Source organism: Thalassophryne amazonica, chromosome 16 (assembly GCF_902500255.1).
Source record: "Thalassophryne amazonica chromosome 16, fThaAma1.1, whole genome shotgun sequence".
Taxonomy (NCBI): domain Eukaryota; kingdom Metazoa; phylum Chordata; class Actinopteri; order Batrachoidiformes; family Batrachoididae; genus Thalassophryne; species Thalassophryne amazonica.
Window position 1 is genome coordinate 68,018,246 of NC_047118.1, and position 26,547 is coordinate 68,044,792.

Consider the following 26,547-nt stretch of genomic DNA (forward strand, 5'->3'; position numbering starts at 1 on the left):
GCACAGAATAGAATGGCCTCGGACTTTGATCTGTGACATCAGAACTACTACTCTCATGAGTGTAATGCTGTTTGTCTTGTTTTTTGTTTTTAATGAAACACCGTATGCATATTGGTTAGAAGAACAGGCCAAATGTTGTTTCCAGATCCATGACTGAAATATGAGTGTGCGTAATCCCAGTGGTGGGCACAGCTAACCGAAAAGTTAGCTTCGATAACTATTAACCCGCAAACTGATAAGTTAACTTTTATAACGCTAAACCACTAAAAAGAAATTTAGCAAACGTTACTGCTAATCACTAACTTTTAGTATTGAGTCGGTCGCGGCCACATCGGTCAGCTACTGATAAGCCAATTTCCAGTTTAAGCGCTGCAGGAGCTGCAGGATCCCAAACACAAAATGACTGCATGAAAAATAAATAAAAAATAAAACCCCAAACACTGTCATCATCTTTATCAAAAGCAGTAAATTGCAGTTGAAGTCACAGTTTATCTCTATATTATACATTTATAAACCATTAATGGGACTGCGTTCACAAACACAAAACAAATGCACGAAAACGAAATAAATAAAAAAAAATCTGAAACACGTCATAGTCTTCATAAAAAGCAGTAAATCGCAATATTTAATATAATTATATTAATATTTAAACGTTTATTATATTAATAAACACAGGAACGGCTCACCGTGTTGCATTCAATATGACTGGTAAAATCTACACCTCATCTGTTGTGTTGAGCTTCCCCACTGAAGAAAACCCACTTAAGTTTTGTATTTACATAAAAATACAGCAACAAGTGTCTTTTCATTTTAAAAAAGTAAAGTTTTGCATGTGCACGCTGTCTTTAAAGCAGACACACTAACTGTTGATTTACGCTACGGGAGCTCATCTCGATAGAACACTGGCCTGACTGTTGCAGACACACAACAGACAGGAACATGTATAACTTTAGGGTTTACAAGCATTTAAATTTTACTCACTTTACCAGCAAAAAAAAATTTTTGCAGATTGAAAGTTCGCAGAACTAAATTTAGCGGAAGCTAATTGGTCCACTAACGGTTTTCAGAGTTTGCTGAAAAGCTAATTCGCTAACGAAAAAGTTATCTTTGCTAATTAATGGTTAGCAAATTAGCGGAACTCTGCCCACCACTGCGTATTACAGCAGATATATCTGCCCAGAACCAACAGTCATCTGTAGTAATGACAACAATATTGATATTTGAAATACATTAAATCCACATTTGTGAATCAGCATGATGAATCTTTATTGCTGTGATTCCATACTCTTACAACTGCTACTACTACTGTTTTGTTTGGTTTGTCCTTACCTACTCAGTGTTTGTCATCCTCCTGCAGGTGTTTGTGGAGTTGGCCCAATCTCGGCTATATCAGAGGAAGCTCCAGCTGAAGGACTTCAGGGATGCCTATCCCCGCTTCCCCCCAATCCAGAGCATCCATGTTTCCCAGGATGAGCGGGAGTGCATGATGGACCTCACAGAGTTCATGAATCCCACACCTTACACTGTGCCAGAGGTAAACACGGGTTTGGGTTTTTCACTGGTGTAAAGAAACAATTTTCGTTGTTGCTTGAATCAGTGAAGTGTGTTCTGTGTGCAGGAAACATCTCTGCCTCGTGTCTTTAAGCTCTTCAGAGCACTGGGACTGAGACACTTGGTGGTTGTGGATGACGAGAACAGGGTACGTCTGTGTTTGTCTCTCTGAGTACTTTAGTCTTTTGTTAGTAAACTGCTGACATTGTTGGTTGTTATCCACTAAGAAGGGGTTAAAAAAAATGCATTAAAATTTCTGAGAGTCTCGAATAATGCACTTTGATGTAAAATCAAAGTGCATTATTATTTGATCCATACCTGATAGGAACCCCACTGTCAGGGTGTGGGCAAATACAATAGACACTGCTGCTTTATAAAAATTGATTTAAAATAAGAAAATTTGAGCAAGTGGAATGAAGTTGAATCATTTATTTATGTACAGCAGTATGAAGGATTTTAAAAAATTGTATCCATATGTATAATTTATGGGCACTAAAACAAAACAAATGTTAAAATAATATCTCCAGCGTAGTACAGTTAGAATATATATTATGCCTGTTTCATAAACTGTGTCTTGCACAACACTGGAAAAGTACTTTCTATGTATTCCTGCTAGCCTTCTTTAAAAAAAAAAAATTTTTTTTTGACTGAAATTCCGGCAAGGAAGAAACTGTGTGCCAGACAAGGGAACTGCAAATGAGCTATTTAGGAGAGGATGTTGTTTTGCATGGACTGTCAAGAGATGACGAATGACATACAACTGTTGAATGGTGCCCGCTGCACAGGAAACTAGTTAGTTAACCAGATGACAGTTACGCACATGGGTAACGGGGATTTCCAGACACGCCAAGACCTGAAAAGCAACTCCTGACCAACACCTATCAGAACTGGCTAAGTAGGGTAGGATTACATAGGACATAGAAGCAGAGAGACTCAAGCTCTCAGACATTTTGATTTATTTGTGTGAATAAACATTCTGGGTTGATTCATGTGGCTTTTTCAAGGCTGATATGATTATTACTAATGTAGGAGACCGATGAGCTGTATTTGAAAAATATTTGCTGCAGTAAAAAAAAAATGTCTCGGGTGTCAAATGTGAACAAGCTCTTAACACAAAGCTTCCTCGAAATGCCTTACAGCACATGTTTAATTCACAGAAACTTTCGAAACCATTCGGATTATTCAGACGGCTTTCGGTGACGATGCTCTGGGCATCACACAGATTAAGGAGCGGTACAACCGGTTTAAAGACGGCCGCACAACAGTGGAGCGCGAGCCACGCTCCGGTCGACCATCAACATGCTGAAATGACCAGATCATTTCCAACGTGAACGCTGTGGTGATGCGGGACCGTTGTGTGACTGTCCGAGACATTGCGGAAGAGGTAGACATCAGCACTTTTTCGATACATTGCACTGTGACAGAAGATTTGGCCATGAAGAGCAGCTGTGAAATTCATGCTGCTCCTGACGGCGGAGGAAAAGCGCCTCCGTGTTGAAGTCTCTCAGGACATGCTGTGACATGCCCACCTCTTCCACCATTTCTCGGATAGTCACCGAAAGCCGTCTGAATCATCTGAATGGTTTCCACCTGGCTGTCGCCCAGTTTCTGGCAAAATTTGATGCGGCGCTGCTCCAGTCGTTCCATCGTTTTCCTTGAAATGAAAATCCGCAGAGCGCACAACACACGTCCTCACACAAAGGCTGCTAACCAGAAAATGATGCAATCGACAGGCGTGAAAAAGTTCACGCATGCGCACGAAGGTTCAAGGTTTGCTCATGCAAGCACATGTGATTCAAATCCATTAGGCTTTTGCAAAAAATAAAAAGGTCCGATACTTTTCTAACAGACCTCGTAGATCGTTTTTGAGAAGTGGGCCTTATAAGGGCATGTAGTAACTGAACTGTCACACCTTCTTTAAACTCTCTTTAAAATAGTCTTTAAACTGAAAACAACCAAATAGTAATGTTATTCCTGATCAGTGCATCAAAAGACATACAGGCCAGGGATACAACAAAACAATCCCATAAATTTTTTTATTAAGAGCCTAAATGACGTATTTTCTCCCGCAGGATGGGAGATTACACAAAATCAGTGCATCTCTATTACTGTGCGCTCAGTGTTTCACCGGTGCAGGCGGGACTGGACACACCCATTGCGGGAGTGGGCGGGACTGTAACACAGATGTTGTGGGTGGGGGCAGGAATGGTTAGAATTTCAGCGGTAGCGAGAAGAAGAATATAGTCCCGTGCAGGGCTCTAGCCCATATTAGTCTCTTAAAATATAAATCTCTGCTTTCTGGTTTGTAGCAAAATCTCAGTCACAGCAGTACTTGATTTGCTGGATGTCACAAGTTCAGCCTGTCAGTGCTGAAGCCTGCTGTCTCACAGAGGGGCATAGAAGAAGACAGTAGTGTGCAGACTGGAGCTGTGTCAGCTGTATTTATTTATTTGTTCAACTTCATGATCATGTTATTTGCAGGTCCTTGCCCTTTGTGTGTGAAGGTCATGTTGAAATGTTCTGTGAATTGCTGCAAAACATTTAAAGAAAGCTTTGTGCTAAGAGTGTTATACTAAATTTTAATACTTTTAACTGCAGGCAGATATCAGCCTTGACCTCCAAACGTTATCGATAATCTGTATCGTCCCTTAATAATTCATATCAGTCGACCCTACTGTAGCATTTTTTGTGATTGCTTTTCTGAGTATGCAGACTCTGTCATTCATTTATTTTCTGCCACTTATCAGAATCAGAAGAAGTTTATTGCCATTGCCAGTGAACAGGATTCACATACTAGGAATTTGCTTCGGTACAATGGTGCAACATTAAGAAGAGATAAAATGCTAGTATAAAATATAACATATGTGTCAAAATAAGATAAAATATAAGATAAAAAAAAGAAATATGAAAGGCTGTGTGCAACAGAAAAACAGAGAAACAGAAAAAACAGTGCAGTGGGAGGAGTGCAATTAAAAACCAAAGTACATTGTCTAAAGTGACCCGTGATAAAATGATAAAGTGACAGAGTTAAGCTTAAGGTGACTGAGTTATGAGGTGTTCATGAGTCTAACGGCAGAGGGGAAGAAACTGTTCTTATGGCGGGAGGTTCTGGTCCGGATGGACCGTAGCCTCCTGCCCAAGGGGAGTGGTTTGAATAGACCGTGTGCAGGGTGAGAAGGGTCAGCTGTGATCCGACCTGCTCGGCCTAGAGTCCTGGAGACGTGCAGGTCGTGGAGAGATGGAAGGCTACAGCCAATCACCTTCTCAACAGAGGCCACAATGCGCTGCAGTCTGTGTCTGTCCCTGGCTGTGGCCCCGGCGTACCACACCGTGATGGAGGAGCAGAGGATGGACTCGATGATGGCCGTGTAGAACTGCACCATCAGCTGGACAGGCAGCTTGGCCTTCTTCAGCTGCCGCAGGAAGTACATCCTCTGCTGGGCCTTCTTGATGAGGGACCTGATGGTTGACTCCCACTTGAGGTCCTGGGTGATGGTGGTGCCGAGGAAGTGGTGACAGACCACAGTGGTGATGGGGCTCTTGGTGAGGGTGAGGGCGAGGGAGGGCGGGGGGGCTGTGGCTTTCCTGAAGTCCACGATCATCTCCACTGTTTTCTGGGTGTTGAGCTCCAAGTTGTTGCTGCTGCACCAGGTCACCAGCCGGTCCACCTCCCTCCTGTAGGCAGACTCATCCCCATCCGAAATGAGTCCGATGAGGGTGGTGTCGTCCGCAAACTTGATGAGCTTTACAGAGTCGTGGCTGGAGGTGCAGCAGTTAGTGTAGAGGGAGAAGAGCAGAGGGGAAAGGACACAGCCCTGTGGAAATCCTGTGCTGAGAGCCCGAGTGTTCGAGACATTCTTTCCCAGCCTCACACGCTGACTCCGGTCCGTCAGGAAGTCTGTGATCCACCTGCAGGTGAAGTTGGGCACGTGGAGCAGAGAAAGCTTGTCCTGGAGCAAAGCTGGAAGGATGGTGTTGAATGCAGAGCTGAAGTCCACAAACAGGATCCTAGCGTAGGTTCCTGGGGAGTCCAGGTGCTGCAGGATGGAGTGCAGGGCCGGGTTTATGGCGTCATCTACAGACCTGTTGGCTCTGTAGGCAAACTGCAGGGGGTCCAGGAGGGGGTCGGTGATGGACTTCAGGTGGGATAAAACCAGGTGTTCGAAGGTCTTCATGACTACAGATGTGAGAGCCACAGGACGGTAGTCATTAAGTCCAGTGACGCGTGGTTTCTTGGGGACTGGAACTATGATTGAGGACTTGAAACAGACTGGAACATGGCATGACTCCAGGGAGGTGTTGAAGATCCCCGTGAAGACTGGGGCCAGCTCATCAGCGCAGTGTCTCAGGGTGGCAGGAGAGACACAGTCTGGGCCCGGGGCCTTACGTGGATTCAGCCTTTTGAAATGTCTCCTCACGTCCTCCTCTTGGACCGAGAGGGCAACAGGGGGAGTGGGGAGGGCAGCAGTGAGAGGGGGGAGGTCCAGAGTGTTTGAATATCCAGTTGTGTGGGGGGTCGGGAGGTGTGATTCCTTGTCTTCAAAGCGTGAATAGAAGACGTTCAGGTCGTTGGCCAGCTTCAGGTCATCAATAGAACGAGGTGCTTTGGGCTTGTAGTTGGTGATCTCTTTCAGCCCCCCCCTTATCCAGGTTGTGATGGCAGGAGACCAGAGTAGCTCATTGAACAAGCAACTCTGTGAGTCTGCGATCAGACTTACAGTGAAGTCTTCCTGTTGCCTTCAGATTAAAATACTTTTCTTAAGCATATTCAAGCAGGGATATTGTCAGTGCAGTACATACAGCGTCCCTCTACAAGCAAATATGTGTAAACTTTTGGTACATTTTGCAATGGTGATTGTCAGGGGGGTTTTTGTGATCTCCTGCAGGTTGTTGGACTGGTGACCCGGAAAGACTTGGCCAGATATCATCTCGGTAGACATGGACTGGAGGAGCTCCAGCTGGCTCAGACATAGTACAGACGCACATGATCACGTTCACGTGATGCCTTGTAAGCTAACAGTCAGCTGGGCACCTCGGCACGGAGCGCCGTCTCCTCAGCAGGTTGCATTTAAAAATCACAGCTACCATTATGATTAAAGTAGGAAGAATATATCAGCCTGTTACCCACAAATCTCTTTCTGAAACACAACCTGAGGTCACTGGTTTGCTTGGAAATTTTTTCCAAGTCTTTCCTAGACTTTTTTCAATTTGTTGGGTGGCTGCTGTACATTCAAACGGTACTTTTGCCTTTTTCTGCCTCAACATCAGCTCTGCGTACGGTAATGTTGACACAGAATTGTTGCCTTTTTGAGATTTTTTTTTCTTCTCTTATTCAGCTTTTTTCTTTCTTTTTTTCTCAGACCAAAAGGAAGGATTTTCATGATTAGGATCTTGGTTTAAATTTAAACTCTGCTTCATTTACATTGTTGCCAGATATATTATTCTTCAAGCATTTTATCTGTTTGAACTATCACAACTTTTCATAAACAGAGTACAGTGTTTTCTTATCAAATGCTGTGCCTGAATAATGATTCAGATTATAACATGAATAGTTGTTTTAATATTTAATTTTTGTTATTACACTGTAACTCACTGCTGCACTGATTTAAGAGGCGCGATTTGAAAATCTGAGTACAGTTCTTCCATTGCTCAGAAGCCACTTTGTTAAATGAAGTGCATCACTGTTTGTTTAAGCTTTGCTTTGCAAATATATTTAAATGTTCATTGTGTATGTAGTTTTGCACTAAAACAATGTTATTTATTTGTTAATGTTGCTTCTTTACTTTAGCACATAATGTTGCATGTTGGTTTTTTTTGTTTGGTCAGAGGAGATTTGTGTGAGGCAGCAGCTTTCTGTCCTGAATCTGCAGAGGACATACCGTTCATACCTGTGGAAGATTTCCACTAATTTAATAAGAAATTAGCAATATTATGAAATATAACTTTTATTTTCCTGACAGTACCTTCAAAACATATGCTATATTGTGCCAGAAATCTGTGAAAATGCACGTTAGCACTTTGATTTGATTTATTTTATGCCATATCATCTGTACAAGTGATGAACTTTGAAAAAAGATTTTCAGTGAACTTAAAATTAGCTGTAATACTATTCAAATAATTAATATTTTAGTTCAGTGGTAAGAATATTTCATGAGGTGAAAGATGAAATGTTCCATACCTTGTTGAATGGAACATTTCATCTTTCACCTTATGAAATATTCCTTCCATTGAACGAATGGAGAAAAAAAAAAGCATTCATTATTTGTTTTATATAACAGCAAAAATATTGCAAATGCCTCCAGACGGGTTATGGCGTAATGGATTTGTTTTTTTTTTCTTTTGTGTTAAAAGAATGAGCCGCATCAATAAGCTGCTAAGCATTGTAGCCGCTAGTGTGCACGCATGCGGTAGTCACAGCGTGCAATGGTACAGACCATATGGAACTAAATTTGCACACTAAATGGAAGCAAAATTGCACACTAAATGGAGCACAATGGCAAATGGGATGAAAGATCAATATCGCATGACATATAAACCATCAATCAAATGACATGGATCTATTCAGCTGTTATATAATACCAGATAATGCACTATAAACTACAAAAATGGAACAAACATTCTGCTCTTTTGCAACTAGCAACTGAAAATGTTCTAAAACGATTTCTAAATTGGTAACCACCAATTCTCGACCATTGGGGTGGGGGGGTGGGGGGAGGGGGTGGGGTGGAGTATGCACAATTGGAAACAGATTGCAGTATTTCCCCAAAGTTGACTTTTGGCCGTTGAAAATAAGTCAGTTTTTAGGTTCTTTGTTTTGTTGTTTTTTTTTTTTTTGTTTTGTTTTGTTTTTTTTAATAGGTGAAACGTGTAAAGAAATTGGGTGCTGGGTGTATTTTTTTTTTTTTTTTTTTCTTATGATTTTTGTTTCACATTGCCACAACACTTTTTGTTGTCCTCATAGACAAACAAACCAAACTGAAATCTTGTGTGGAGGTGGTGTGTGGTTAATGATCTGTTCTCCAGCCACAAATTAGGGAGCGAGACATGTTTTTTCTTTACTTTGGGTTACAGTAATTCCTTCATCTTTTTCTCTGTTTTTTCTCTTTTTCTCTCTTTATGCTCTGTGGTGCCTAAACTGGCCACAAACCATTACTTTTTATTGTTGTAAAAGTGGAAACACTTTGCATCATTTGTGTTAAAAGAAAAACCAAGTCTATTCCGATTGTAAAACACAAACATCTTACTGTTTTAACATGGAATGAAAACTTCACGTCTCTTTGGGGGAATGGTTAACCACAAAGCGGAATACACATATGATTGTGTTTTATTTCACTGCATGTCATTTGTCTGTGCAGTAACTATACAAGCATTAACATCTTCTATACTGCTGCTCTCACACGAGCACTTGAAAAATTTAAGATTTCTTAAGAGACTTGATTGCTGATTAGTTATGTGGCTGCAGTGTCATTTTGCTGAAAGCTGTAGATTTGAGGACTTCACAAGTCCAGTTTTGGACCACATGTTGGGGGGGGTAATTGTTGACAAATACATACAAATAAATGAAATCCCAAACTAGCTTTGAGATTATTAAGTCAACACAGTTCTCTTAGCATGCGATCAGATCTGTTACTCTTTCTGATTGACTTTGGGTGTTTGACATATTGAACATCATACCTGAAAGCAGAACAGTGGAACCAGACACCTCAGTGCAAAACTACGAAACTGGATCTGATCCTAGCAAAATAGAGTTCTTATTTCAACTGGAGTTAGGTACAGTGGTAGCTGCCGGCGGTGATGTAGTGGTCGGTCGTTCATGCTGGCCCTTCAGATCAGATGTAGAAAAAAATGAGCCATTGAGTAATATTTCTTGCTCTCATAGTGAGTCTATATGTATTTATACTACTGCCAGTAAGAATGCTGATAAAATATTAATGTTTGCAGTTTGGATGCTCCCTGCAGGAGGCTTTCAGTCAATGTAAAGGTTTGTTTACCATGTCTTCTCTTTTAAATTGATTTCTTTACTTTGCCCAAGCAGATTTCCACATATATTTAGTCGTTTACATTGACTACTTAAGTTATTATTTTTTTTTTTTTGCCCGGTATTAAAGGTTTTCTGCTGTTTGTTTCACTGTTTTCACCTTCTGTTGTTAATGTGGATTTTTGTGTTGTACTGTTTTAAATAATTAGTTCTTTGTTGTATTGTTTAAAGTACTGAAATATAGACTCTTTCTCTTTTATATCTACTGAATAAGACTTTGTATTAATAATATTACAATTTATCTGCTGGTTTAATGAGTGATGTCTGTGTACTGAGTGAAACATCCAGTGCAGCGTTCTGATGTGATCTGAATGGACATACAGTGTAACTTGGAGCACTTAATTTTTTGGATATAGGATTATTTGGATTCCAGTTAATTGTTGGATGTTAAGAATTTGTCATTTCCAGTGTAGAATTGTAAACAACAACTGGGGTGGGGGTGGGGATTAAAAACAAAAAAAAATCTTAGACCCAAAACATTAATACACAATTAACATGCAGGGATTTTATAACACTGGAAAAACAAGTTCAATATTTGACTCCCTGGAGTCTGTGACATAGTAATTCACAGGGGTTTTAGCCTTATGAAGCACTGCATTGTGGGTACAAGCTCTGGCAGTTGTTGTTGCCTGCCGGTTCAGGCCACAGAGACCCTGAACTTTATGGGGGGGTGAGCTTGTGTCCTACTGGGCAGTCTGACTTGGGAGGTGGGTTAAGGCACCTTGACACTTGCATGAATTTTGGGTCCACACTGACACGTAATTAGTCATGCCAATGCATATCATTAGAATGGGGTTCTCAATCCCGTCTTCAAGGACCCCTGAACCTGCACATTTTCCATCTCTCAAGGAGCAGGGAGAGATGGAAAATGTGCAGGTTCAGGGGTCCTTGAGGACTGGATTGAGAACTCCTGATTGCAGGAATTTGATCCCCACACTGGCATGGAGTTTTGCATGCCAAAAGTAAACTTGTCGTAAACTGTGTGCGCAATGACATTCATTGATAAGCACTGTTTGCAAATAGGTTGCGGTGGGCTGTACTTCCATTGGGCATTGACCCACCACCCACAAATATAAATACTAGAAATACTACTCGCTACTGGTTTGCTGGCTACTACTGTTCCTCTTCTTCCCGTCCTCTGTCTTCCTGTTACTCCTCCTCCCCCTGAGTGAGGAGTTGTACAGTGTGATGGCCTGAGGCTCAAAAGAGGTTTTCAGTCTGTTGGTCCTGCACTTGAGAAGCAGTCTGTGGCAGAAGAGACTCCTCTGGTTGCTGATGATGGTGTGCAGAGGGTGACTGGCTTCATCCATAATGTCCAGCAGTTTGTCCAGTGTTCTCTGCCACCATCACTGGAGAGTACAGCTTCATGCCAGCCTGCCTGATCAGTTTGTCCAGCCTGGATGTGTCCTTCTTGCACATCTATTTGACAACTTAAGTAGATGGCTCGATCTCTTCGGTACGAGGTCTGTCTAGAAAATTCTCGAGTACTGCTTGAATAGCTGTCAAATGAGTGGTTGCTGAGCAGACTGAAATGATGTGGCCTAGAACTGAGAAAACTTCAGCTAGAACATAACTTTAACATACCTCAGGCGCCTCTGTGGCGTGTACGTAGAAAAGGCTTTCTCTGCATTACAGCATCTCTTTGTGCAAAGTGCGCTGTATAGTTGAACGATGCACAGAGACACTATCTGCAGCAAGATCAGGTAATGTTCTGTTACAGGTGATAAAGATGACAACACCAACTCCTGTTCAATACCTGGATATTTTAAATCATCTAGTTTTTGGGGCTCTTACACCTCACAGAAGTTTATAAACGACACGAGCTGTTCTGCAGTCACTAGATGCTAAATTTCTTCCTTCACAAAGGTGAGGATGTACTCATCTTTCTGAACCTCAAACAAAAGGCTAAATTTTGGGATACTTTGCAAAGTGGTTATTTTATCGAGTCAGTGAATTGGGTGATGGCAGGAAATTTAAAACTGGATTGTTTGCAATAAGGTATTTTATCTGTTCCGCCAAAAGTTACATTTTTTAAAAAATGTTTCCTGCTTGCTTTCATGACAAACATCTTTAACATCTTTGGTTTTAATCAGGTAAACATGGATAATGATACACTGCTAAAAAAAAAATTAACAATTTGAAAACATCACATTTCAATGTGATGGGGGGGGGCATCATACTGGATAGCTTTCCTGATATGAACTGAGTCATGTGTTAGGAAGGAAAGGATGCCACATTGGTTGATGAGAATGAAACTGTCAACCTACCAAAGGCAGAATTCAAAGGCACCCTGAAAACTTTCAGGGTGGGCATTTCTCCCGTAGTCATGCCTTACTTCTGTGCAACCACCCCATTGCAAAATCCTGAATGTGCCTCTGTTGACATGTCATTAAGAAATACAAACAGTATAGTTCTGTGTGGTAAATTTAGTGTAAGCAGTTCTCAAAAACTGCAAAATTCAAATTGAAATGAGAATGATTCTTAAAGTACAACTCAGTTCTTGAATTTGAACAGAGGTAATAAATGATGCTGCAGGATTCAAATTCAAATTTTTTCAGTTTTATACAGCTCTGGTTCATAGTGTCAGCAATGAAATGGAAGTCAAAATAAATGTTAGGATCACTGTTTTATTGATATTTTTTTTTTTTTAATTTGCATTTTCAGTAACGTGCCAACTTTTTCTGATTTGGGGTTGAAAAACGTAGACAGGAATTGAAAACGGAATGTTCATGCCTTGGAGTATTAGTTTGACAAGTAGATCTAAAAAAACAAAAGAAAAAACAAACATTTTCTTGACATGAGTAACGTTGGTGTTCTATCTTGCAATTACTGTACATAATTTTGATTCACTTTCAAATGGTTTTGCAGCGTTTTGAGTGGAGACTTTTATTTTAAACCACTAAGTATTATCAGGGTGGATGGTCAGGAATGGCAGGACACAAATGCACGGCTCAAGCAGACAGCTCTCGTTTTCAGAAGACTTTATGATTGCGGTTAGTGGAGATTGGTACACGAGTAAGCAGTCCAGAAAAAAACAGTACAAAAATTATCGGGCAAACAGGTGTAGTCAAAGCAACAGGCAGGAGGTCAGGTACACACAAGGAGGCAGGCAGGACTATGGAACACAGATACAGAGCTGGAATGAAGGCACAGGGCACGGCAAACTGGCGAGAGACAAACAACCTCAGTGAGCTTATATCATCCCAGGTGGCAATCAGCAAATCAGAAACAGGGTGTGGCCAGAGAGACAGAGACAAGAGTAAAAGAGACACAACCCCAAGCAGAAAAACCCAGCAAGAGAATAAACAAACCAGGTCCAATGAAATACACAAAATAGAACAAAATAAAACAGACAAAACTCAACTCCTGACAAGTATTGATTTTATGTATATTTTGAATGACCACACACACACATATATATATATATATATATATATATATATACACACACACAACCCCTGGCCAGTTGTTTAATTTTGTAGAAAAAAAGCAGATCACAGAAATGACACAAAACTAAAGTCATTTCAAATGGCAACTTTCTGGCTTTAAGAAACACTATAAGAAATCAGGAAAAAAAATTGTGGCAGTCCGTAACGGTTACTTTTTAGACCAAGCAGAGGGAAAAAAATATGGAATCACTCAATTCTGAGGAAAAAATTATGGAATCATGAAAAACAAAAGAACGCTCCAACACATCACTAGTATTTTGTTGCACCACCTCTGGCTTTTATAACAGCTTGCAGTCTCTGAGGCATGGACTTAATGAGTGACAAACAGTACTCTTCATCAATCTGGCTTCAACTTTCTCTGATTGCCGTCATGGACCATTTTCTTCAACTTCCACCAAAGATTTTCAATTGGATCAAGATCCGGACTATTTGCTGGCCATGACATTGACCCATGTGTCTTTTTGCAAGGAATGTTTTCACAGTTTTTGCTCTAAGCAAGATGCATTATCTTGAAAAATGATTTCATCATCCCCAAACATCCTTTCAATTGATGGGATAAGAAAAGTGTCCAAAATATCAACGTAAACTTGTGCATTTGTTGATGATGTAATGACAGCCATCTCCCCAGTGCCTTTACCTGACATGCAGCCCCATATCATCAATGACTGTGGAAATTTACATGTTCGCTTCAGGCAGTCATCTTTATAAATCTCATTGGAACGGCACCAAACAAAAGTTCCAGCATCATCATCTTGCCCAATGCAGATTCAAGATTCATCATTGAATATGACTTTCATCCAGTCATCCACAGTCCACGATTGCTTTTCCTTAGCCCATTGTAACCTTGTTTTTTCTGTTTAGGTGTTAATGATGGCTTTCGTTTAGCTTTTCTGTATGTAAATCCCATTTCCTTTAGGCGGTTTCTTACAGTTCGGTCACAGACGTTGACTCCAGTTTCCTCCCATTCGTTCCTCATTTGTTTTGTTGTGCATTTTCAATTTTTGAGACATATTGCTTTAAGTTTTCTGTCTTGACGCTTTGATGTCTTCCTTGGTCTACCAGTATGTTTGCCTTTAACAACCTTGCCATGTTGTTTGTATTTGGTCCAGAGTTTAGACACAGCTGACTGTGAACAACCAGCATCTTTTGCAACATTGCATGATGATTTACCCTATTTTAAGAGTTTGATAATCCTCTCCTTTGTTTCAACTGACATCTCTCATGTTGGAGCCATGATTCATGTCAGTCCACTTGGTGCAACAGCTCTCCAAGGTGTGATCACTCCATTTTAGATGCAGACTAATGAGCAGATCTGATTTGATGCAGGTGTTAGTTTTGGAGATGAAAATTTACAGGGTGATTCCATAATTTATTCCTCAGAATTGAGTGATTCCATATTTTTTTCTCTGTTTGGTCTAAAAAAGTAACCATTACTGACTGCCACAATTATTTTTCCTGATTTCTTATAGTGTTTCTTAAGGCCAGAAAGTTGCCATTTGAAATGACTTTAGTTTTGTGTCATGTCTGTGATCTGCTTTTTTTCTACAAAATTAAACACCTGAATGAACATCCTCTGAGGCCGGTGATTCCATAATTTTTGCCAGGGGTTGTATATACACACACACACACACACACACACACAACCCCAATTCCAATGGAAAAAAATGTGAAAAATGTAAATAAAAACAGAATGCAATGATTTGCAAATCCTCTTCAACATATATTCAATTGAATACACCACAAAGACAAGATCTTTAATGCTCAAACCTGTAAACTTTATTGGTTTTGTGCAAATATTTCCTCATTTTGAAATGGATGCCAGCAACATGTTTCACTGGCATCCATACAGTGGGGTAAAAAAGTATTTAGTCTGCCCCTGATTGTGCAAATTCTCCTACTTAGAAAAAATGGCTGGTCTGTCATTTTCATCATAGGTACACTTCAATTATGAGAGACAAAATGAAGAAAAAAATCCAGGAAATCACATTGTATGATTTTTAAAGAATTTATTTGTAAATTATGGTGTAAAATAAGTATTTGGTCATCCACAAACAAGCAAGATTTCTGGCTCTCACAAGCTGTAACAACTTCTTTAAGAAGCTCTTCTGTCCTCCACCTGTTACCTGTATTAATGCCATCTGTTGGAACTCGTTATCTGTATAAAAGACACCTGTCCAGGTCAGACTTCAAACTCAACCATGGCCAAGACCAAAGAGCTATCAAAGGACACCAGGAAGACAATTGTAGACCGGCACCAGGCTGGGAAGAGTGAATCTACAATAGTCAAGCAGGTTGGTGTGAAAAGATCAACTGTGGGAGCAACTGTAAGAAAATGGAAGATATACAAGACCATTGATAATCTTCCTCGATCTGGAGATCCATGCAAGATGTCATCCTGTGGGGTCAAACTGATAATGAGAATGGTGAGCAAAAGTACCCGGACCAACACAGAGGGACCTGATGAATGACCTGCAGAGAGCTGGGACCAAAGTAACAAAGGCTACACACTACACAGAGAGGGACTCAAATCCTGCAGTGCCAGGCATGTCCCCCTGCTTAAGCCAGTACATGTCCATGCCTGTCTGAAGTTTGGCCAGAGAGCATATGGCTGATCCAGAAGAGGATTGGGAGAATATTATGTGGTCAGATGAAACCAAAATAGAACTTTTTAGTAAAAACTTATGTTTGGAGGAAGAAGAATGCTGAGTTGCATTCCAAGAACACCATATCTACTGTGAAGCATGGGGTGGAAGCATCATGCTTTGGGGCTGTTTTTTCTGCAAAGGGAACAGGACGACTGATCCGTGTTAAGGGAAGAATGAACGTGGCCATGTATCATGAGATTTTAAGCCAAAACCTCCTTCCATCAGTGAGAGCATTAAAGATGCAACGTAGCTGGGTCTTCCAGCATGACAATGATCCCAAACACACCACTCAGGCACTGTAGGAGTGACTCCGTTAAAAGCATTTCAAGGTCCTGGAGTGGCCGAGCCAGGCTCCAGACCTCAACCCCATAGAAAATTTGTTGAGGGAGTTGAAAGTCCATGTTGCCCAGAGACATCACTGCTCTAGAGGAGATCTGCATGGAGGAATGGGCCAAAATACCATCTACAGTGTGTGCAAACCTGGTGAAGACTTACAGGAAATGTTTGACCTCTGTCATTGCCAACAAAGATTGTGTTACAAAGTATTGTGTTTAACTTTTGTTATTGACCAAATACTTATTTTCCACCATAATTTACAAATAAATTCTTTAAAATCCTAGTGTGATTTCCTGGATTTTTCTTCATTTGTCTCTCATAATTAAGTGTACCTATGATGAAAATTACAGACCTCTCATTTTTTCTAAGTAGGAGAACTTGCACAGTAGTGTTCAGAATAATAGTAGTGTTATGTGACTAAAAAGATTAATCCAGGTTTTGAGTATATTTCTTATTGTTACATGGGAAACAAGGTACCAGTAGATTCAGTAGATTCTCACAAATCCAACAAGACCAAGCATTCATGATATGCACACTCGTAAGGCTATGAAATTGGGCTATGAGTAAAAAAAAAAAAAAAAGTAGAAAAGGGGGTGTTCACAATAATAGTAGCATCTGCTGTTGACGCTACAAACTCAAAACTGTTATGTTCAAACTGCTTTTTTAGCAATCCTGTGAATCACTAAACTAGTATTTAGTTGTATATCCACAGTTTTTCATGATTTCTTCACATCTGCGACGCATTAATTTTGTTGGTTTGGAACCAGGATTTTGCTTGTTTACTAGTGTGCTTGGGGTCATTGTCTTGTTGAAACACCCATTTCAAGGGCATGTCCTCTTCAGGTATTCTGACATATCCAAACTGATCCATGATACCTGGTATGCCGTATATAGGCCCAACACCATAGTAGGAGAAACATGCCCATATCATGATGCTTGCACCACCATGCTTCACTTTGCCATTCTGGTTATTCTCCTGTCCATTTTGATGGTTGTTTTCTGTTTTCTTCCACGTGTCTCTGTTTTTTTTTGTCCATTTTAAAGCATTGGAAATCATTGTAGATGAACAGCCTATAATTTTTTGCACCTGTGTATACGTTTTCCCCTCTCCAATCAATGTTTTAATCAAACTACGCTGTTCTTCTGAACAATGTCTTGAACGTCCCATTTTCCTCAGGCTTTCAAAGAGAAAAGCATGTTCAACAGGTGCTGGCTTCATCCTTAAATAGGGGACACCTGATTCACACCTGTTTGTTCCACAAAACTGACGATCTCACTGACTGTATGCTACACTACTATTATTGTGAACACCCCCTTTTTTACTTTTTTTTTTACTAATAGCCCAATTTCATAGCCTTAAGAGTTTGCATATCATGAATGCTTGGTCTTGCTGGATTTCTGAGAATCTACTGAATCTACTCGTACCTTGTTTCCCATGTAACAATAAGAAATATACTCAAAACCTGGATTAATCTTTTTAGTCACATAGCACTACTATTATTCTGAAAATAAAATAAAATTAAGCATATTTAAACATTTTTAAGCTAAATTATTATTCTATATGAATTCCCATTTAACTGGCTCTTACAATATCCGGCCCCTAATTGGTTAGGCTGGAAAACTAAGCAATTATAAACTTAAAACATTAAGAGCCAAACTACTTAAACTAAAGAAATATCAACAATATCAACTTGTCCTTCTTTGTTAGTCTTCTGGCATAGCTTCTTGAAGCAGGCGTAGCTTGTTCACAGGTCGTTCCAGCGTGCTGGTGTTGGTCTTCAATTTTACTCTTCTCACCACTCCACTTGAGTCTGGCAGTGTTTCAACTATCTTCCTCATGACCCAAGAGTTGCGAGGGGAGGAACTGTCCACCAAAAGCACTACGTCACCTGTCATGAAATTTCTTCTAGGCTTCAACCATTTCTGTCGCTCCTGAAGAAGTGGAAGATACTCGCATGTCCAACGAGTCCAGAATAAGTCTGCGAGATATTGGACTTGCTTCCATCTTCTTCTTGTGTAGGTGTCATCTTTGCTGAAGGTGCCTGGAGGCAGGGTTGGCTGAGCCTTCAGAAGCAGTAAATGATTCGGGGTTAAAGGTTCAATGTCATTGGCATCATCTGAAACGCTTGTGAGCGGCTTGCCATTGATTATACTTTCAACTTCACACATTACTGTATCGAGACAGTCGTCGTTTACTGATTGTTCTTTCAGTAGGGAACTGAGGATTCTTCGCACAGGGCGAATTTGCCTTTCCCAAACCCCACCCTGATGGGAGGCAGCTGGGCTGTTGAATATCCACCTTATTCCCTTTGGTTGCAGTGTTCTCTCAATTCTGTCATTATCCAACTGTTGGATGGCGTCCCTTAGCTCTCGTTCAGCCGCCACAAAATTTGTGCCATTGTCTGACCTCATGGTGGTAACTTGACCTCTCCTACATATAAAACGAGGAATGGCAGTTTATGCAGGAGTCCGTGTCAAGGCTGTCAGCAACTTCGATGTGCACGGCTCGGAGAGTGAGGCAAGTGAACATCACCCCGTATCTCTTGACAGTACCCCGGCCCCGTTTTACCTCAAATGGGCCGAAGTAATCGACGCCGGTGTTTGTGAAAGGAGGCTGGTCTGGAAGGAGGCGTTCTTCAGGTATGCTTGCCATCTTTTGCTCACCAACCTTACCAGTCATCCTACGGAACACCGTGCATTGACCGATGATCTTCCTGATTACAGAATTGGCTTGTGGAATCCAATATTTCTCTCATTTTTGCCAACACATAATTGCGTCCACAGTGGCCTGTTCTTTGATGCATGTCCCTTAAGATCAAGGTGGCAACTTTGCTATGTTTAGAAAGAATCACTGGATGTTTGGCACTTTCCGGCATAGCAGACTTGTTAAGTCTTCCACCTACTCTCAAGGTGTCATCTTGAAGAATCGGATCTAGTTTATACAGCAAACTATTGCGACTGAGTTGACTTCCACAAGACCTTGATTTCCTCCTCAAAGTGCTGTCTTTGACTGAACTGTATTATTTCTGTTTCAGCAGCGTCCAGATCATCCAAGGTAAGTGATGTCTTTTTGGTTTGAAATTTCTTCATATGTTGTTCTAACTTTTTTTCTTTGTTTTTCAGGGTCAATTTCAGTTTGGCTGATTGTTCTTAACGCCTCTTTGCGTTCTTCTTTGCGTTTCCTCAGAGCATCCTTTACCTTTACAATCCAAGCCACTGATTGTTTCAGTGTATTCCAGTCCGAGTGATAGGTAAGTAGCTGGTTCATTCATCTTTTAGGCATTCTTTCTTTCACACAGGCTGTTCCGGCAAATCCTTTTCATTTGGTAGAAAATCTGGCCCACTTATCCACATTCCTCCTTCGACCAAATTCTTTGCCTTCAGGCCTCTGCTCGCTTGATCTGCAGGATTTTCATTTGTTCTGACATACATCCATTGTGAGGGCTTGATTGCTTCTCGGATCAAAGAAACTCTGTTAGCAACAAACGTTTTGAAACGTGCCATTTCACTGTCGATGTATCCGAGCACCATAGTGCTGTCTGTCCAGAAGACAGATTGTTGCAGTGGAATTTGCGGTTCTTGGTGCAACATCTTGTCGACCTTCACAGCGACTACCGCCGCGGTCAACTCATCCCTAGGGATTGTGACTCTCTTCAGTGAGGGACACTCTTGATTTTCCCATAAGGAAAACACAGTGTTTCTCGCCATGCTCATTCTCCAGCAGTAGGTAAGACACAATGCTGTAGGCATACTCTGAGGCATCCGAAAAATGATGTAACTGCGCTGCAGTAGTGCACCCAAAGTTGATGGGTTTCAAACATCTACTCACATGGAAGTTGGAAAGGTAAGTAACATCTTTGAGCCATCTGCTCCAAACTTCAGCATGCTTTCCATCAATGTTTTCATCCCAGCCAAGATGTTCTTTACAGAGATCTTTCAACAAAAGCTTAGCAGGAAAGATAACTGAGCCAGAAAGCCAAGAGGATCGTAGATGGAGTTGACGATTGACAAGATTCCTCTTCTGGTCACTGGCTTGTCTTGCAGCTTTATTTTGTACGTGAAAGTATCCAATTCTGTGTCCCACTGCACACCGAGTGTCCTTTCCACTGGTAGAGTGTCGTGTCGTAAATCCAGGTCTCTGACTTCAGTGGCTCTGTGCTCTGCAGGGATTGACAGTAACACCTTTCTGCTGTTACTTATCCACTTTGTTAAGGTGAACCCTCCACTGCTGCACAAAACATAAAGATCCTTGACCAGTCTCACTGCATCGTCATCTGTGGCTACACTTTTCAGGCAGTCATCTACGTAGAAATGGTGCAGGACTGTCTGAACCGCGTCTGGTGATGCAGTGTCTCTGCAATCCTCTGCAGTTCTTCTCAGTGTGTACGAGGCCACACTTGGAGAAGAAGTGGCTCCAAAAAGGTGCACTGCCATCCGGAATTCCTCCATGGGCTCATCCAATCTGCCGTTGGGCCACCAAAGAAAGCGGAGTAAGTCTGCATCACGTTCTGGCACATTAACTTGATAGAACATTGACTCAATGTCTGCCATTACTGCTACAGGCTCCTCTCGGAATCTGAGGAGGACACCAACCAACGTGTTGGTCAAGTCGGCCCTTGGAGCAACTCACTATTCATACACCGACCTTGGTAGGAGGACGTGCAGTCAAATACCACCCGAAGCTTCTTTTTCTCTGGGTGGTAGACTCCATGGTGTGGTATATAGAACACCCTGTTGTCCTCTTGGGTCAGTTGGTGTGTTGGAACCCGGACCGCGTAGCCCTTGCTAATTATTGCCTCCATGAAGTCCTTATAGTCTTTGAAGAACTCAGGACTCTTCTTGAATTTCCTGAGCAATGACGCTATGCGTTGCTCTGCCACACAACGATTGTTAGGCATCTGGAGCTTCTCATTTCTGAGTGGCAATCCAATGCAGTAATGCCAGTTCTCAAAAACTGTTGTCTTTTCTACAGACCGCAAAAATTGTTTGTCTTCCTGAGACAGCTCTTCCTTGTCATCATAATTGCGTTCCGGGAAGTCAGTGTTGTACTGTTGGATCAACAGGTTCTCTATCTCCACCAATGAGATTCTGTTCAGACGCAGGAGGTGATTCGTTCTCGGTTTCTTTTTTTCTTATAGGTCCATTCACGACCCAGCCAATAGCCGTCTTGACAGCGTAAGGACCTCCATCTTGGCCGTTAATGATGCGCCAGGGCTCCATTGCTCTTGAACAGTTAGCTCCAATAAGTAGGCCTACATCAGCTTCTATCTCTGGCAAGCTCAAGTCACAGAGTTAAGGCCACTGTTGGATATCTGACTGCTTGGGTATATTACCAGCATGAACAGGTATGCTGCTGTGAGTAAACACCTTGGGCAACTCAACGTACATGCTGTCCTCCAACCCACACACTTCCAGTTTGGATAAAACAAAACTGTTCATGAGCTTTTGTTTTTCTGGTGCATCTTGGCCCATGGTGCTGAGAAGTATCCTTGTTGGTTTCCCTTTCACATTCAATTTCTTTTGTAGGTCTTCTGTGCAGAATGTTGCCGTGCTTCCCGGGTCTAGAAAGGCATAAGTTTCCACATGCTGGTCACTATTCTTCGACTTGACTTTCACCAGTACTATTGACAGCACACATTCAGCTTCTCTGGCCCCTGTGAGGCCGCAAGACTCTTGTGTGATGGGAACCTCGACGGCTAGCACCTCTTTACCAGTAGCACCATCATTCTTTCCTGGTGAGGTGGAGCTATCATCCTTCTCTTTGTGCAGAATGTCAGGGTGCTTAAATCCACATTCTTTGCACTCTGTTTTTCATTTACAGGATTTGCTGAGATGGCCAGGAATCAAGCATCCAAAACATAGACCCTTTGAATTCAGGAATTCCACTCGTTCTTGATGGGGCTGACCTTTGATCTTACTGCATGAGGCGAAAGCGTGAGACTGCTGACAGTACAAACATGGTTTATCAAAGGCATTCACCGCTTTACCACTGCTAGCAGGCTTGACCTTGGCAGGCCTATCTTGAGGCTCTTTAGCTTTCAACATTGGTTGCAAAACTGCTTCCACGAACTTCCTTTTTTGCAGACTGCTTTCCTTTTTGGTTTGTTTTGACAGCTGAGGTCGAGCGGCCATCTGATATATCACCAAAGAGTGGATCTATTGCGATCTTAGCTTGACGGTCTATGAAGTTCACCAAATCAGTAAATCTGGCTCTGTGACCATGTCGTTCTTTGAGGTTGAAAGCTTCTGTTCGCCAACGTTCCTTCACTTGTAGGGCAGTAGATTGGTAGGATTATCCATCTCTTCTAAAAATTCAATGTCCTCCATAGAGTTACGACATCCTATCAGGAACATTGCATAAGCATTTAACGCTTTCCCATCATCTGCCTTCACTTGTGGCCATTTGAGTGCTTTCTCCATGTAGGCACTGACGATCCGAAGCTCATCTCCATAATGCTTATGCAGAAGTTGCTTTGCTTCTTTGTAGCCCTTGCTTGGTGCCATGTGAGTGCAACTATGAACGAGTTCTTGGGGCTCACCATCTGTAAACTGCTTCAAGAAGTATAGTTTATCTTGGTCGATGTCTGTTTTCTGCTCTATGGCATGTTCAAATGCCCTCATGAAGGACTTGAACTGGAGTGCATCACCTTTAAACACTGAGATGTCCTTTGTCGGTAGCTGCGAAAGCTGCTGTTTTACAAGCAATTCAGTAATTGCGTTCTGCCTTTGCATGACTGACACAATGTCATTCCCTGTTTGTGTTCTAGGACTTTGGTTCGAGACTGGCTGTGGCAGTTGTGGTATTCGTGAGTGCTGCACTTGGTGCTTGAAAATTCATTGTAGCAGGTTGTGGTAGCGATATACTAACTCTTTCTTTATGTTCCCACTGATTGATTTTTGCACTGACACGTGACTACTTCTGCCATCTTCCAATGTTTCATACTCTTTAAGCACTTGTATTTTTGCTTGACTTTCAGCTAATGCTGTCTCCAGTTCTAATTCTTTTTTTTTCGGCTTTAATTCTAATTTCTTGGAATTCAAGCTGTTGTTTTTTCTTCAGCGCTGCTGCATGTTTCAGTAGAGCGGCATGTTCTGCTTCCTGATGAACACGTGTGGACGATACATGTGAAGTGTTGGAGGTGTTGCTTACATGACAGTGTGCTTTTTCTTTTATAATGTTTACTTAGAGAACAAATAATACATTTACAAAAGAAACTAAAAGGCTCGGTACAGATCGGTCAAAAAACTGTTGCTTCCATCATATCTAGCTGCAATCTGACCTTAACGTGCGTACATGCAATGTTAAAATGACGCATTATGTAGTGGAAGCCAAATTTACATTTCACAGTAAAAGTTCTACATTACTAAGTTATGCATTCTAGAAAATATACTCATTATGAATTTCTTAAAATAAAATTAAGCATATTTAAACATTTTTAAACTAAATTATTATTCTATATGAATTCCCCATTAACTGGCTCTTACAATCTGCTCTCAGAACAGAAGTAATACTCATTTCCTGGCTCATTCCCAGCTCACACACCAGGCTTGGTCTGATGTTCTCTTGGCCTGTCTTGGTTGCTCCACGCATATTACAAAATAAAATTATTTCACTGTCAGCCACCTGTGTTTGAACCGGCCTGTGAACGTGTGCTCTGAAGCCTCTCTGGTTTCTGACTTTATCAGCTTCCCCAGAAACCACATAATATTCACTTATCACCTGTCAAAAAGACCCACTCTTACTTGTTTCCTTGTCTCCTGACAAACATCATTGCCCGTCCTGGTTACCTGCGTTCTTGTTCCCTTGTCATCATGGATGACTGCTTTTACCAGTGTAGATGACTGCTTTTACCAGTGTAGATGACTGTTCATTTCCTCACAACATTAATGTCTCCAGTCATTTTTGGTCTGCGTAGGCGATTATGAGTGAATAAGCTCCAAATGAGCAGAATTATCCTCTGCACACTGAGCAATGATAAACGCTCCCACCCAGTGTGCTGCCATAAAACCATTTAGACGCTGCTTACACAGTCCTCCTGAGTGCACAGAGTACACACTGGATTTCTGTGAGAGAAAAGAAAAAAACAAAACAAAACAATTACCAGTTGTATACCTGCAGCTTAATGGAATAATTTACCAAATCAGTGCAGATGACACGTCTAAATCCATGTGATATCAGGCTGGGAATTCAATTTGAGGTATATGAGAGAAAATTATATTCCTCCTATATTAATTCCTATATTAAATTATATTCCTCAGTCATAACAAATCCACATTCATTAACTGAAATGGTGGAAGATATGCAATTGATTATTTTTAATACATTCTCATAGTGATTGTAAAAATGTTAAGTGAGACATTCCCTATACCAAGAGCAATCTGAGATTTCTGATTCCGGATCTGATTCTGGATCCGGATTCCACAACACAATGCAATAATTGCATACTGATCCAGAATGGTCCGACTGACCAAGATGTTTCTGATATTTAATTTACAAGCTGAAACAAAATAGTCTTCCTGATCTTGGTTTGACATCGTGATGTCATATCTGTGAAGTAGTTTTGACGTCATCCTTAAAAGTCTACAAAGTGAAAACCTGATCCGGAATACAGATCCAGATCACCTCCAAAATTTAATGTCTTCCAAGGCCTAACACCAATGTGTGATGAAAACTAGGTGAAAATCCATTAAGTAGTTTTGATGTAATCATTCAAAGCCTATACAAAGTGAAATCTTGATCCAGAATCTAGATCCGGATCTGTATCACCTCCAAAATTCAGTGGAGTCTTCCATGGGCTTATTATCTATCTGTGGTGAAAATTTCATCAAAATCTGTGCAGTAGTTTTGACATAATCCTGCTAACTGTCAGACAGACAAATAAACGCCAATGATTTTATGATGTCCTTGGCGGACATCCACCAAGGACATCATAAAATCATCACTTTATACAGGATTTGAAGGATTACATCAAAACTACTTCATGGATTCACACCAAATTTTCACTTTTTCCACATTTTGTTGCCTTACAGCCTTATTCCAAAATGGATGAAATTCATTTTTTTCCTCAGAATTCTATAGAGGCATAGAGGATTTTCTTTCACCAAAACATCAAATCTAGGCTTGTATCTCAGATGTACCTTCTGGCAAATTGTAGCTGAAATTTTCGGTCTTCTTTTTAAGAAAATCCTCTTCTGTATCACTTCATCTTGAAGATGGATAAATGGGGATATAAAATGCAAAACATGCACAATACACAATTTCTCCAATCACATGCCACAGACACCTGTAACCTCTTCTGGGTTGTCTTGGTGGCTTTCCTTACTCTTCTCCTTCTTGCACAGTCACCCAGTTTTTGAGAACTGTCTACTCCACACAGATTTATCATAGAGTGCCATACTGTTTATATTTCTTCATAAATGATGTAAATAAAGTTTAAGACATATTCAGTGACTTGGAAATGTTCATGTATCCATGTCCTGACTTGTCTGAAGAAAACAGGTAATAAAACTGATTATTTACAGGTATTATACCAAAGGGGCCCATTACTTATGCAATCCACCATCTTGTCATAATTAATTTATATCAAGTTGTAGAGATTTACTTTGAATTTGAGTTTAAGGAAGATTATTTTTAGAATGTTTTTATTGAGAAACCTGATGTACTTTTTGTATTTGAAATGGCATAAACAAATTAAAATGTGTGAAATACCAAGGGGCTGAATACTTTTGCAAACCACTGTATCTTATACATAATTACCTTTCAAACAAGATTCCAAATGCATTCTCCACCACACCATGAGCACGAGACAACCTGCAGCTGTAGATAATTTCTCTGTGATTCTGCGAGCGATGAGAGAGTGGTTTCATCAGCCAAGTTTCTCAGCGCAAAAAGGTTGGGTTGGAGTAATCCACATGTATGTACATACATACATGTAATCCACATGTATTGTTTCAAAGTAATCCTACCCAACCTTGATCATCGGCTACAAAATGATTATTTCATATAGTGTGGCATCAAGCGGGACAAATTGGGACGCACTGATACGAAGAATTGTGCAGCAGCGCAGGGATGAAATTTGTGCGTGTCAAGGTGCTTTAATACCTGGCATCTGGTCTTTGATATGAAGTAAAGACCCACATGATGTTTTTACATTAATCATGAGAGAGCTTCAGCTGTGATCCTACACCCATGTGGTGCATTTTCTTTAGCCTGATCCTCCATAAAAGCACCTCGATGATGAAGATCTGAGTGACTGGACCACTCTATGTATCACATTAGGTCTTCTCAGTCACAACCCAAAGCAGTTTGGTGGGATGGTGGGTGGGACAGTGTGCATGTGAGTCTGTTCCAAAACCTGACTAAAGCTGATGGTGTTCTGGATCAGCCACCAGGAGGCGCTGAAGTGGTTCACAGGGGATGTATTGTGCATGTTATGAGAAACTGCAGGTTTATCCTGTTTTAAAAAAAATGTGGGTAAGTGTGACTAAGCCCTGAGGGACTCTTTACACGCAGACACACTTTATGACA

The 26,547-nt window shown here is 41.0% G+C and overlaps 1 protein-coding gene across 2 annotated transcripts in view; it reads left to right on the plus strand.

Annotated features, from left to right (window-relative positions):
• clcn7 (chloride channel 7) overlaps positions 1–7,312 on the plus strand; it is a 58,642-nt gene extending 51,330 nt beyond the window's left edge. Inside the window, exons 22-24 of one of the 2 annotated variants that reach the window (XM_034190270.1) lie at positions 1,358–1,534; positions 1,619–1,699; positions 6,438–6,524. In XM_034190270.1, coding sequence (XP_034046161.1) covers positions 1,358–1,534; positions 1,619–1,699; positions 6,438–6,524 — 345 coding nt within the window. Of the gene's footprint in view, positions 1–1,357; positions 1,535–1,618; positions 1,700–6,437 lie in introns of both variants that reach the window. The other variant, XM_034190269.1, reaches the window with a different exon arrangement.
• The last annotated feature ends 19,235 nt before the right edge of the window (positions 7,313–26,547 follow it).